The sequence below is a fragment of the Schistocerca piceifrons genome, chromosome 5 (assembly GCF_021461385.2).
Source record: "Schistocerca piceifrons isolate TAMUIC-IGC-003096 chromosome 5, iqSchPice1.1, whole genome shotgun sequence".
Classification (NCBI taxonomy): Eukaryota; Metazoa; Arthropoda; class Insecta; order Orthoptera; family Acrididae; genus Schistocerca; species Schistocerca piceifrons.
In genome coordinates, this window is record NC_060142.1 from 643,720,507 (window position 1) to 643,734,103 (window position 13,597).

At 46.7% G+C, this 13,597-nt stretch overlaps 1 protein-coding gene across 2 annotated transcripts in view; it reads right to left on the reverse strand.

Annotated features, from left to right (window-relative positions):
* Positions 1–13,597, reverse strand: part of LOC124798358 (transmembrane protein adipocyte-associated 1 homolog) — a 118,605-nt gene that overhangs the window by 32,918 nt on the left and 72,090 nt on the right. For both annotated transcript variants that reach the window (XM_047261726.1, XM_047261725.1), the window contains exon 7: positions 12,976–13,159. In XM_047261726.1, coding sequence (XP_047117682.1) covers positions 12,976–13,159 — 184 coding nt within the window. The remainder of the gene's footprint in view (positions 1–12,975; positions 13,160–13,597) is intronic.

Consider the following 13,597-nt stretch of genomic DNA (forward strand, 5'->3'; position numbering starts at 1 on the left):
TTGAAAATTAAATTGCAAAAGAAAATTTAGAAACTTCTTGTTCAACCATCGAGGAATTTGCTTGACCTTGCACAGCAATTTCTCAAGCTTGCAGACAACAGGATTCTTTCTGTCAATCAACAGGCCCAAAGGTACTTCCGTATAGATTTCTTCTCGAAAGTTATCATTTAGAAATACAGTGCTAATGTCCAACTGTATCTTGTGTATATCATTGCATGTGACTGGCGAATTGGTCTTTTAGTTGTTTCAGTGTTTTTCAATCCTGTTGTGCAAAGCCAAGCTTTGTACAGACTGGTCCTACCATTTGTGTCACATGACACCTTGAAGGCTCAATTTCAGTCAATAACTTGCTGAATGTTGGCTCTGGAACAGTCTTCCAAGTTTTGTTGTCCTCACAAGCTCACAGTTGTTATAATTTACACTGTGTCTGCATTACCACTACACTGTCCAACAGACAGACGGAGGGTGAAGGACGAAGAGAGAGTTTACAGGGTCCATGGTCCTTTACTCAAAGATAAGCATATATTACTCACAAAGGTCGAGGGTACAGATTAATCTAGACTCAAGTGCCAAATGCACCCAGTAAGTGTTACTGTTGACAGATTTGAGATGCAGTGGAGGCGTGTAGTTGTGATGGCGTTGTGAGAGGAGTAATACCGTACCAGCTGAGAGCGTATACCCATCAATGTGGGTTGACTGGCAGCAAACCAAATTATACTGGTTATTGGCAAAGTGTTTTAACAAAAAGTGGTTTTATACAAAGTGCCAATATTATGAGTTTGCATCTGCTTTGATGATCAATGGACTGCAGTGAAGGATAATGTGCAGACCTTTACAGCAGTGTGTGGCAATATTTCAATGCAACTGACCTGTGGTGAGATTAAAGTGAATAGAAATATACAACAATGGTAGTGATTGTCTCCATTCTCCCATAGCAGTCAAAATTAATTAACACGTATCTATTAGGTCATGGACATTTATATGAAAGGTTAGGCTACTACATTATTTGACCATTAACAATATCATAAGTTTGATCTGGGGTGTTCCATGAGTAAGCGTTTAACAGTGGCAAGGCCATGGGTATGGACACTGTTTATGTACAGGGAGATGGCATCAACAGTGGTGACTGGAGTCCAGTCAGTGAAGGAACTAACTCATATTTTTAATGCAGGAGGTTAGGTGGTGGCCACTTGGCTTGATGTGTTTGCCAACAAGAGTCCTGAGAGTCTCAGTGGGAGTATAGTGTCCAGGACTGTTGAGTTTATGGCTTTTAGGAAGGAAAAATTTAGAAAGTGGGTATGCAATGGATTGGTGTAGTGAGGAGAAGGATGATTCTAGGTAGATAGTTTGGGTGGGGCCTAAGGATTTGAGTAGGAATTTGAGATTATGCTGGACTTCTGGGATAGGATCACCATGTCAGGGCTTATAGGACGAGAAGTGAGACAGTTGGCAGATGCTTTCTGACAGGTAATTACTGTGGTTCATATCAACAGTGTTGGAACCTTTACAGGGAGAATGATTAAATTAGGATTAATTTTGACACTGTAAATGGCTGTTCTTTCCTTCATTTAGAGGTCTGTATTTATGGAAGGGATCTTGGAAGAGAGGGTGAGACCAAGTTGAAAGTAAGGAATTTCTGGAAGGTAACCACGGGATATTGGGTGAGAGTGTCATGGCAGGTAGGTATGAAGTGGGAGGTTCGATGTAGGGATTAGGTTGGCTCTGGTTGTTCCCACAGAAGGGACTGGGAACAGAGAGTAGGTTTTTCTGGAGTTCGGCACAAGTGAACTTGGATATGGGGCTAAGAGTAAAGCTTTTGGATAGGACCAAATTCTATAGGATTGGTGTTTTTGATGGACAGGTAAACAACAGTGTTTTGGGTTGGTTAAGTTCTGAATTTTGCAGAATGTTGAGAGGGCATTTTGTGGAGAGTGAAAAAGGTCACCAAAGCACGGTTTGGATGCTATGTGGAACTCACTAGTGGGGTCACTGAGGGAAAGGTAAGTATTGACAGCTTGTGGTGGTCTGAGTTGGGAACAGAATGTCAATAAATTGAAAAAATTTTGGAGATGGTGTTCTTCCATGTTAGCGAGCAAGGGTTTCAATTTGAGAGGTGTGTTGTAGGTAGTTGGGGTTGCACAGTAACAGTATCCTGTGGAGGGAGCAGAGGAGGTTCAGAGGTGCCTGTGCCATTGAGCTTTGTTTTTCAAGTTTGGTTAGTGAGGGATAAGGATACGGACTGGTGTGGAATAACAAGATTTGAAGGTCACTGTAAAGTAGAGGGTAGAATACAGAGGGGAATTTTTATGGTTAGATCACTGGGGAGAGGGGAAGCTGGGGGTGAAATTTCTGATCTTGTTACATGAGATGATTAATTTATGTAATAGGAAACACGTGAAGCAACAGAGACAGCTTTATTGTTTAAATAGCACTAGAATTGGGAGTGTTAAAGTTTAAACTATGGAATATACATCTGCTGAGGAAATTTATATATGTAACAATAATGAGTTGAATAATTACACAAACAAAAATGAAAAAAATATCATAGTTATCAAGAAATTTAGCACAACTGCTAAATTAATAGTTGTAAAAACTGAGGTCGTGCACACTTATAAATGGTGCAATCCTTAGAAAATACTGTATCTTGGCAGCAATAGTAAGTGGAAGAATTAACAAATGGGCCTCATGAAGAAATGAAATATGAAGCAAACAGCATTGAGTAAACTGGAGTAATGCAATACAGTTTACTAGTGCTTTTCTTTAATCAAAATAGTGGATTTATTATTAACTTTACAATGCTCCTTTATAGTTTATGAAGGAATAAGTATAATATAGCAGTTTAATGGTAGTTAATATTCACCCCCCCCCCCCCCCTCCCCAAGTCGGGATTCTGAGAACATACTCACTGATTGTAATCATCTACACTGGCAGTACCCTGACCACCTATTTCCCAGTTGCAGTCTTCCAGATGAAACTTCATAGCCCTGCATCTGTTCAGGATTGGGAACACTACTTCACCAACTTAAGTGTACACATATCTGTACTGCCATACAGGAAAAATGTGTAAAGTGATGCATGAAAAATTTTAGAAGGTCAGTAACAACAATGTAGGAAAAGATAGATTGCTCCTTACTGTAAGGATGACACATTAAGTTGCAGACAGGCACAATTACAGTACATTTACACATAAGCTTTTGGCAACAACATTCATCAGAAAAACAAACATACACCATTCATTCATAAAAGCAAGCTCACACCACACACATGACTGCCAACTCCTGCAGCTCAAGCCAGAATGCAACTATCACATGGGATAGAAGCAGTAGTCTTGGGGGAGGCGGGGGGGGGGGGGGGGGGGGGCGGTGGCAGGAAAGGGGATGGGATAGCAGCATAGGGGTAGGGGGAGAGAGGAGCCCTGTCTGGCAGAGCATACAAGGAGTAGAATGCCAATAGGTGGAGCATCAGGAGGTTGTTGGGCAGGGTGGTTGGTTGGGGTTTAAGGGACCAAACAGCAAGGTCATCAGTCCCTTGTTTCAAATGTGGTCCATTCCGCTAATATGACATCTCAGGAAAGTCAGAACAATAAAAGGGAAAAGGCTAAAAACGTAAAAGGGCAGTCATGTTGTCAATGGTAAAAACAAAATGAGGGAAGACAGCAAGAGAACGAACCCAACGCTATGCTGAAGCAGCATAGACAAGACCACCTGTGACTTAAAAGGTGCAACCGCTAGAATGTAGAAGTACGTATGGGAAAAGGAGACTAACCAATCCTTAAAAAAAGGGGTAAAAACAGAGTAAAAGGGGAAGAAAAGAGGATTTCGGTCAGGGAGGTGAATCGGGAATCTCCAAACACAGCTTACAGTGGGAGACACCCAAACACTGTGGGAGACACCCAAACACTCACCGCCCTGCCCCAACACCAGAGAGAGATTAAAAACTCTAAAACTGAGAATAAAAACCACTTTCCTGGAGGAAACCGACAACCAGAGAGACCATCCGGGAATCGTCAGCCAACATCAAAGGTAAAGTGTGGGGGAATCTGTACTTAGCACGCAGAGCCAAAAGAAGGGGGCAGTCAACCAAAATGTGAGCTACTGACTGGAAGGCTCCACAACCACAAAGTGGGGGTGGCTCATCACGCAAAAGAAAACCATGGGTCAGCCTGGTATGGCCAATGCGGAGACGACACAGCGTGGTCGAGTACTTTCGGGAGAGGCGAAAGGAAGAACGCCACAGGCCTGGTGTCACCTTAATTGCACGAAGTTTATTAGACAGGGGAGTAGCCTCCCAAAAATTGGCCCATGACTGTGCGAAGTGGGATTTGATGTGAAGCTGTAAATCCGCTGCAGGAGGGGTTACAGAAAAAGGGGGGTAAGTGACTGCTCCCCCAGCCAAACGATCAGCGAGCTCATTACCCGGGATACCCACATGGCCAGGGACCCAAAGGAAGTCAATGGAACAAGCAGCACGGTGAATATCAGCAAGATGGTCACGGATGGCAGAGACCAAGGGATGGCGTGAAAAACACCGGTCAATAGCAAGAAGGCCATTCATCGAGTCCGTACATAACAAAACGCGATTGTGTTGGGACTGTTTAATAAAGGTAAGGGCCTGGGAAATTGCCATCAATTTCGCAGTAAACACCCCACATGTAGGTGGTGGCAGCAGATGATTTTCCGTTCCAACAGAGGACGTGAAGGCATACCCCACATGGTCAGCAGATTTAGAGCCATCAGTGTAAAAAACAACAGCATCCCGAAACTCGCATAAAATTTGGTGGAAAAAGGAACGGAATACCAACGGGGGGATGGAATCTTTCGGACCTCGGTGGAGATCCATCTGAATTCGAGGAACTAACCAGGGGGGAAGGGGTGGGGAGGTTGGAGGGGAGGTAGCGGGGAAGACAGGACAAAGAAGGAAGCTGAAAATCACGGCAAAGAGACGCGAGGCGGAGCCCAACCGGTAAACCCGCCCGAGGGCGGGAGTCGGGTGGGCGACGTCCATGGTCTGGGAACAGGATAGAATAGGAAGGATGAGTGGGAGAGGAACAGATAACGAGTGCATAAGACACCAGAAGCTGGGACCACCAAACAGAAAGGGGGGGGGGGATCCCAGCTTCAACCAGGAGACTATCAACAGGGCTAGTAGGGAAGGCACCGGTGGCCAAACGGATAACACGATGGTGGACTGGATCCAGCACATGCAGTGTGGAAGGAGCAGCTGAACCATAAACTTGACAACCATAGTCCAAGTGAGAGAACTAGAGCACGATAAAGACGGAGAAGAAGGGAATGGTGCGCACCCCAAGAGGAGTGGGCAAGGAAGCGAAGGACATTGAGTTTACGGAAACATCCTACCTTCAGAAGTCTGATATGGGGCAGCCAAGTGAGCTTGTTGTCGAAAAGAAGACCCAGGAATACTGTGGGACCACAGGCAATCGTTGTGCATCGAGATAGAGCTCTGGATCAGGGTGGATCGTAGTACGGCAACAGAAGTGGACCACTCGCGATTTTGAAGGAGAGAATTGAAACCCGTGTGAAAGGGTCCATGCAGAGGCACGCCGTATAGCTCCCTGGAGCTGCCGTTCTGCAGATGCCATTGAAGAGGAACTAACCCAAATGCAGAAATCATTCACATACAGGGCAGGGGCGACCAAAGGACCGACAGAGGCCACAAGTCCATCGATAGCAATGAGGAAAAGAAGGACACTCAAGACAGAACACTGTGGGATGCCCGTCTCCTGGGGCTGTGGAGAACTAAAAACAGTACCAACTCCAACTCTGAATGACCGATGGAACAGGAAATGGCAGATAAAAATCGGGAGTGGGCCCCGAAGGCCCCACTGATGAAGGGTAAGTAAGATGGTGATGGCCTCAGGCCATATCATAGGCCTTGCGAAGGTCAAAAAACACTGCAACCAAATGGCGGCACTGGGAAAAAGGCTGCCGAACTGCGTATTCCAAGCGAAGTAAATGATCGATTGGAGACCGTCCCTCTCAAAAGCCACACTGGTAAGGGGACAATAGATCCCGAGATTCGAGGACCCAATTGAGCCAACGGGCTACCATCCGTTCAAGTAACTTACAAACAACACTGGTCGAACTAATTGGCCGATAGCTGTTAACAGATAGGGTGTTCTTACCAGGCTTAAGGACAGGAACCACGATGCTATCCCTCCACTGAGAAGGGAAGTCACCCTGGAGCCAGATACGGTTAAACACCCGAAGATGATGTTGCCGTTGTGGAGCACTGAGATGTTGAAGCAGTTGGCTATGAATGGAATCTGGGCCAGGGGCCGTATCATGAGAAGAAGATAGAGCAGAAAGAAATTCCCATTCAGTAACAGGTTCATTGTAAGATTCTGACTCACAAGGGGTAAAACATACGGTGGAAGCTTCAGCCCACTGTTTCTGGTGAAGGAAAGCAGCTGGATAGGAGGCTGATGCTGATGCCACTGCAAAATGGGTCGCAAGATGTTCTGCAAGAACCAATGGGTCCGTAAAAAGGCCATCTGGGAGGTGAAGGCCTGGGAGGGTGGACTGCCGATGGCAACCTTGGAGAGAGCGAAGTGTAGCCCATACCCGTGACAGAGGGACAGTAGAACCAAGGGAAGAAATAAATCATTCCCAACATATCCGCTTGCTCTGTTTGATTAAATAACGGGCTGTAGCGTGGATGCGTTTAAAGGTAGTAAGGCTGGCTACGGATAGGTGCCTCTTGAAGTGTTGCAAAGCTCGATGGCGATCACAGATGGCAATGGCAATGGCCATACTCCACCACGGGACTTGCCGGTGACGAAATGGTCCAGATGAGTGCGGGACAGCAAGGCTAGCAGCGCGAACAATCGCGTCAGACACGCCACGTAGGATGTCATCAATACAACCCGACAAAGAGGGACAAAACACAACCTGTGCAGTGTATAGAGGCCAATCGGCGCGTTGGAAAGACCAACGAGGTAGCCTGTCCATCGGGGAGCGGGAAGGGAGCGAGATAATCAACGGAAAATGGTCACTATCACAAAGGTCGTCGTGTGGCGACCAGTGTAATGAAGGGAGGAGAGAGGGAGAAGAAAGAGAAAGATCAATGGCAGAAAAGGTAGCACGACCGGCACTGAAATGAGTAGGGGAGCCATCATTAAGAAGGCACAAGTCGTGCTCTGCAATAAACTGGTCTACAAGAAGACCTCGTCTAGATGGAAAGGCACTGCCCCACAGGGGATGATGAGCATTAAAATCCTCAAGGAGGAGGAAGGGAGGAGGAAGTTGCTGAAGAAGGGCAGTTAAGGCAGCAGGCGTAAGAGTCCTGTCAGGAGGGAGATAAAGATTGCAAGCCGTGACCTCAGTGTCTAGGTGGACCCTAACTGCAACAGCTTGGAATGTAGTTTGAAGAGGAATTCACATACTAGCAATATCTGTACGGACCAACGTACAAACGCCACCAGAAACCCGCAGGGGCCTGACCCGATTTCGACAGAAAACACTGAACCCACGGAGGACCGGTGAGTGAGCATAAGTAAAATGAGATTCCTGGAGAACCACACAAGCTGCAGAGTAAGACGAAAGAAGGGCTTTCAATTCTGGAAGGTGACGATAGTATCCATTACAATTCCATTGGAGAACCACAGAATGATGATGTAAATGGGGGCGAACACGCTAAAGCCAGTCATACCGCCGGGTCCCCACCCGTCACCGACAATGAGGGGGCGACATCCATGAACGACAGGTCAGAATCCGGTTGTGAAGTCGGGGATGGGACCTCCGGTGACACCAGAGGCTCTTTGTCCCGGGACTTATGTTTCTTCTTCTTTTCAGGCTGAGATCGAGGAGGGCTGTGTGGCATAAAGGAGCCAGCTGCAGCACGATCAGGAACAGAAAGAGACCGGGCGACCTGGGGGCCGACAGACCGCGGCTCTCGCGGTCGTCGCGTTGCAGCAGACCTTTGGCCTGGAAGGTGCCGGGAAGGGCCATCCCAGGAGAGGCGCCCTTAACCGGCAGACGCCGAAGGAGTGGGACGCTTCTCCGGCTGGGGAGGGGGAGCAGCGCCCAGAGAAGGTGTGGGAGCCGCAGGGGAGGGGGGGAGGAGAGGCGTCTGGGATGGGGGAAGGAAGGGGGAGGAAGGGGTGAAGATGTACCAAAGCGTAACTAGATGTCATGGACACAGGGTAAAGACGTGTATACTTCTTACGGGCCTCTGTGTAGGTTAAATGATCGAGGGACTTATACTCCTGTATCTTCTTTTCCTTCTTATATACTGGGCAATCTGGTGAACGTGGAGAATGACTGCCATGACAATTTACACACACAGGAGGGGGAACACAGGGACTCACCTCATGGAGTGGATGTCCACAGTCACCACAGCGAGGGGCCTGTGAACAGCAGGAAGACATGTGTCCAAAACGCAAGCACTTAAAACACCTCATAGGAGGCGGGATGTACGGCTTCACATCACATCGATAAAGCATAATCTTAACTTTTTCAGGGAGGGTATCCCCTTCAAAGACCAGGATAAAGGCACCAGTATCAATTTGATTGCCTTTAGGAACCTTCTGAACACGCCGAACAAAGTGAACACCCCGCCGTCCGAGATTGGCCCGAAGTTCCTCATCAGTTTGAAGGATGAGGTCCCTGTGAAAAATCACACCTTGTACCATATTTAGAGACTGGTGGGAGGTAATGGATACAGGAATTGTGCCAAGATGGGTACAGGCACGAAGGGCTGCAGATTGGGCAGCTGAAGCAGTTTTGATCAGCAACAAACCCGACCGCATCCTGCTCAGGGAGTCCACTTCGCCAAACTTGTCTTCAATGTGTTCCACAAAGAATAAAGGTTTGGTATTGGTGAAAGTATCTCCATCAGTCCTGATGCAAACTAGACAACAGGGGAAAGGTTTCACCCCTAGGCGACGGGCCTGACTCTCTTCCCAGGGGGTAGCCATGGAAGGGAAGGCCGAAGGTGCAAGAGAAGCAGCACTTGAAGAATCAGTTCCACGGAGAGAGACGGCCGCAGAAGAATGGCCAGAGTTCTGGACCCGTATGCGTTTCATTTGCATAGCGTCTGCCCTGATACCACCCGCTCCGATCAGGGTCTCTCCTCACGGGCGCCATCCAGCCACAAGCAAGGGCCGTCTGGCGCGGCGGCCATTGCCGGGAGTTCCGATGCTCCAGGATGACGAGCAACCACTCCAAGGCACGCATGAGGAGGTCACAGCTCAGGTATCAGAAGTGTGATCCCTGTGTGTTCAGGGGGCTCAACCAAAAGGGTACATAGGAACCCCACCATACGGGCTGGCTACCGTGCTGGCTATGCACCCTAGCATCAGACAACGACGTGAAAGAAAAGGTGGAATGTACTAGGAGGGCGCACGTCGGAGACACTAGGTAAGGTGCTCTTCCCCAAATGGCTCACACTACGGAGGAGAAATTTTGTAATGGAGGTCAAACCCCAGAGGGGGACCAGGGAATGCCAAGAGGAGGAGATGATTATGCAACAAAGGCAAATTGTAAAACCAACAGAACCAGGAGGGTAGCGGGGGCCAACATAAGCAAGGACACCAAGAGAGGGAGAGGAGAGGGTGAGGGGAAAGGAGCAAGGAGGGGAAGGGGAAGGAAATGCAGCCCTGGAGGGAAGGAAATGCAGCCCTGGAGGGAAGGAAATGCAGCCCTGGAGGGAAAGAAGGCTGCAATAGCTCGGGGCCCCGTGCTCGCGACGCATGTATCCACAAAAGAGTTGTGGATCCCCTGGGAGGGGGGGGGGGGGGCAGGGTGGTGGAGAAAACGAAGTGAAAAAGGAGAGGAACGGGCAAAGATGGGCGGGTGTGTTAGAAGAGGGTGGCAAACTAAGAGGGGAGGAGGTGATAGGACAGTGGGGGTGAAGACTGTTGGGTGCAGCATGTATGGACAGTATGTTACTCTAAGTTGAAGTTGGCATAATTATGGGAGCAGAGAATGTGTTGTAAGGCTAACTCCCATCTGCACAGTTCAGAAAAGCTGGTAGTGGAGGGGAGGAACCAGATTGTTCAACTGCATGTTGTGTCACAGAGTCGACTACTTGTTTTTGGCCACATACAGTGTTGGTCATTCATCCTGGTGGACAGATGGTTGGTAGTCACACCAATATAAAAAGCTGTGCAATGACGGCAGCAGAGATGGTGAATGACATGGCTGCTTTAACAGGTGGCCCAGCCACTGAGGGGTAGAATAAACCTGAAAGAAGACTGGAATAGAAGTGCTGGGTGGGTGGATTGGGCAGTTCTTGTACCTGCGTCTTCCACAGGGATATGATTCTTGTTTCAAGGGGTTGGGGTTGGGATTGGGAGTGGCATAGGGATGGACTACGATGATGTGGAGGTTGGATGGGTGATGGAACACCACTTTAGGAGGGGGTATGTCCCTCATTTCAGGGTACGATGATCAGCAATCAAAGGGAAGGATGTGGTTCAGTTGTTCCTGTCCCAGGTGGTATGGGTGACTAAGGGGGCACCACTCCTCTGCACTGGTTGTTTAAAGGCTAGGGGGTGTGAGGGGAAATGGCATGGGAGACCTGTTTGCATACTAGGTCTGGGGGGAAGTGCCGGTCTGAAGGCCTTGGCGAGACCCTCAAGCATACTTTGCAAGGGAGTTCTTGTGACTGCAGATATGCTGTCCCCAGGTGGCCAAGCTGTATAGGAGGGATATTTTGGTGTTAAATGGATGACAGCTGTCAAAATGGAGGTACTGTTGTGCTTGGTGGGTTTAATGTGGACATACGTGCAGATGGAACTATTAGGGAGGAAGAGGTGGTGGTTAGGAGGCTAGGAAGGTCTCCTCTAGATGACCCATAAACAGGTTGGCACAGGAGGATGCCATGCAGGTGCCCATAGCCTTCCCTTCGAAGGAGAGGTAGTATTGGGTTAGGATAAAATTAGTAAGGTGTATGAGGAATGAGGTAGTAGGTTTGGAGTCTGAAGGACATTGGGGAAGGTAGTGTTCAGCTCCGATAAGAAAATAAGAGTGAGGTATGTTAGTGTATAGTGAGATTGTGTCAACAGTGACGAGTTGGGATCTAGGAGGTAAAAGAGTGGCAATGGTGGATGGTCAGTGAAGGAAGTGGGCATCTTTGACGTCGGAGGCTAAATTACAGGCATTTGGTTGGGGGTGCTGGTCAATGAGGGCCAAATACTTTCACTGGGGGCACAATAACCAGCCACAATTGGGTTTGTAGATTTTGTGAAGAGAGAGAGAGAGAGAGAGAGAGAGAGAGAGTGAGTGTGTGTGTGTGTGTGTGTGTGTGTGTGTGTGTGTGTGTGTGTGTGTGTGTGTGTAGTGGTATCATTGGGTTGAAGAGAGAAATGGATTCAGGGGAGAGGTTCTGGGAAGGGTCTTGTGTTAGACTTCTGAGATGGGATCCCTCTGGCAGATTTTATAGGCGGGGCTGTCAGATAACCGACATATGTCTTCTGCCAGATAGTCACTTATTTGTAGCACTGGTGGAACCTTTGCAGATAGAATGATTAGGTCAGGATTTGTTTTGAGGTTGCATATGGCTATTCTTTCTTTTGAGGAAAGAACCTGGGGAAGGATGGTGATGCTATGTTGGAGATAAGGAATTCCTGGCAAGTGACCAGCAGGTGGTTAGGTGGGAAGGGGGGTGGGACCACAGTTGGATAGTGGTGTGAACTGGAAGAGGCAAGGTTCAATGTCAGAATTAGGTTGGCTTTGGTTGGAGGGATTGGCAGCGAAGAAGTTTTTCCACTGCAGGGATCAGGATAAGGAGAGTATGTCTCTGACAAATCCAGCACCGTTAAATTTGAGTGTAGGACTAAAGGTGATGCTTTTGGATATGACAAATTTGTGTGGAGCTGAGGATTTTGGTGGAAAGGTTAACAGCAACATTACAGGAATGTTTTGACTCTGGATTTGATGGATTGATGCTAGGGAGTTTTGGGAGATGTGGCAGGTTGAAAGGTCAGCTAGTCAGGGTTTAGATGCTATTAAGGGGTGGACAAGGAGGAACACTGTGGGCAGGATAGCAGTTGGACAGTGGTGCCTCGAGATGGCAGAAGCATGTCACCAGGTTGGCTAACGTAAAGAGATAGTGTCTGGAATGCTCCTCCAGGTGCTGGAGAGCAAGGGAGTCAATCTCAGAGATGTGATGTATGAAGCAGGGATTGCATATAGCAGTATCTTGTGGAAGGAGCAGAGGTGGTTCTGGGATGCTTGTGCCATGGACATGTGGTTTTGCAGTACCAGGTTTGTGAGGGCAGAGACTGGCAGAATCTGATAAACTGAAGATCACTGCAAAAGGAGGTGTTGGATACAGAGGTAGGAATTTTTATGGTTAGCCCACTTGGGGGGGGGGGGGGGGGGGATTCCAGCATTTGAGAAATACTATGTGGGACTGTGTTTTAGCCAAGGAAAGGGATATTTTTCTGAACTGGGGCACTAAGATGACGCAGGGGTCCATTGTGGCAATAACTATGTAAAGGAAATGTTAATGAAGTGGAAACGGGCAAAATAGGTGTTGATTACCACTAAATATTTCAGTCAACTATGCATTTGTTTATCAAGCTACTGGAAAGGCAAAAGAAGATGTGCATACAAATTTCAGGCACACTTCATAACAGAACTGCTGAAAACTTGTGGAAAGAGACTGTGATGTATGATTTTGAAAGAAAGTTTGCTTCACAGAATACTGCATTGAAAATTCATTTTATGTGATCACTTAAGTTTTAATTCCTGATAATTTCATTAATTTTTGACGAATTATTCCTGTGATAGAGCAATTTAAAAAAACTGTGAGCACATGAGATATACTACTGTTGTACAAGTTTATTACATTTAAGAACTCTGTGAACTACATGAAGTGTTCAGCATAAATACAGAACAAGAAGTGACTAAATGTTTTGATATATAGATATACAATTGAAATTATTTACAAAAAAAAAATTATAAATTAATTTATTTTCTCATATAAAATTCCCAGAACACACAAACCTACCTGAAAAACTCACTCAGAAATGTGTGATATACAAGTGGTGTTAACAGGGTGAAGTAGATGCATGTCGTGACATCAACCACACAGAGACCATCAACAATACCATAATTCAGAAGCCCACTTCCAATTGATTGTGTCAAATTCAGTACAACGAGGAAGAAAATGTAGAGGTAGAAGGAACGTTTAGCTGTTGGAGGAAAGAAAGACAGTTTTAAACTCAGTGGAAAAAAAGTGCAAAAAAAGACATCATTTATCTTTGTCAAACTCTAGAACTAACTAGTTTTAGAATTTATAATCCTACCACATTTGAGAATAATTAGTGCTAATCAAGAAATAGCACCACATACACAGTGCTAAATATTCCCATGTTTAGCTGTCAGATAATTATTATGTTTCTCATAGTTTTCCATCTTAACAACTTGCAAAAGATTTAGGACTATGCTAAGTGCAAAACAAAGAATATAGTCTATAACATCAAATTAGCAGCAGCATAATCACAATATTCACTGCCTTGTAGTACTTACTTACAAGTACGTACCAAGGCAAAATCTGGCCTCAGAGTTTTGAAGTTTTATAAAGAATTATCAAGATCCAAGAAGACAGCTCTCTCTGAACTGCACAATGA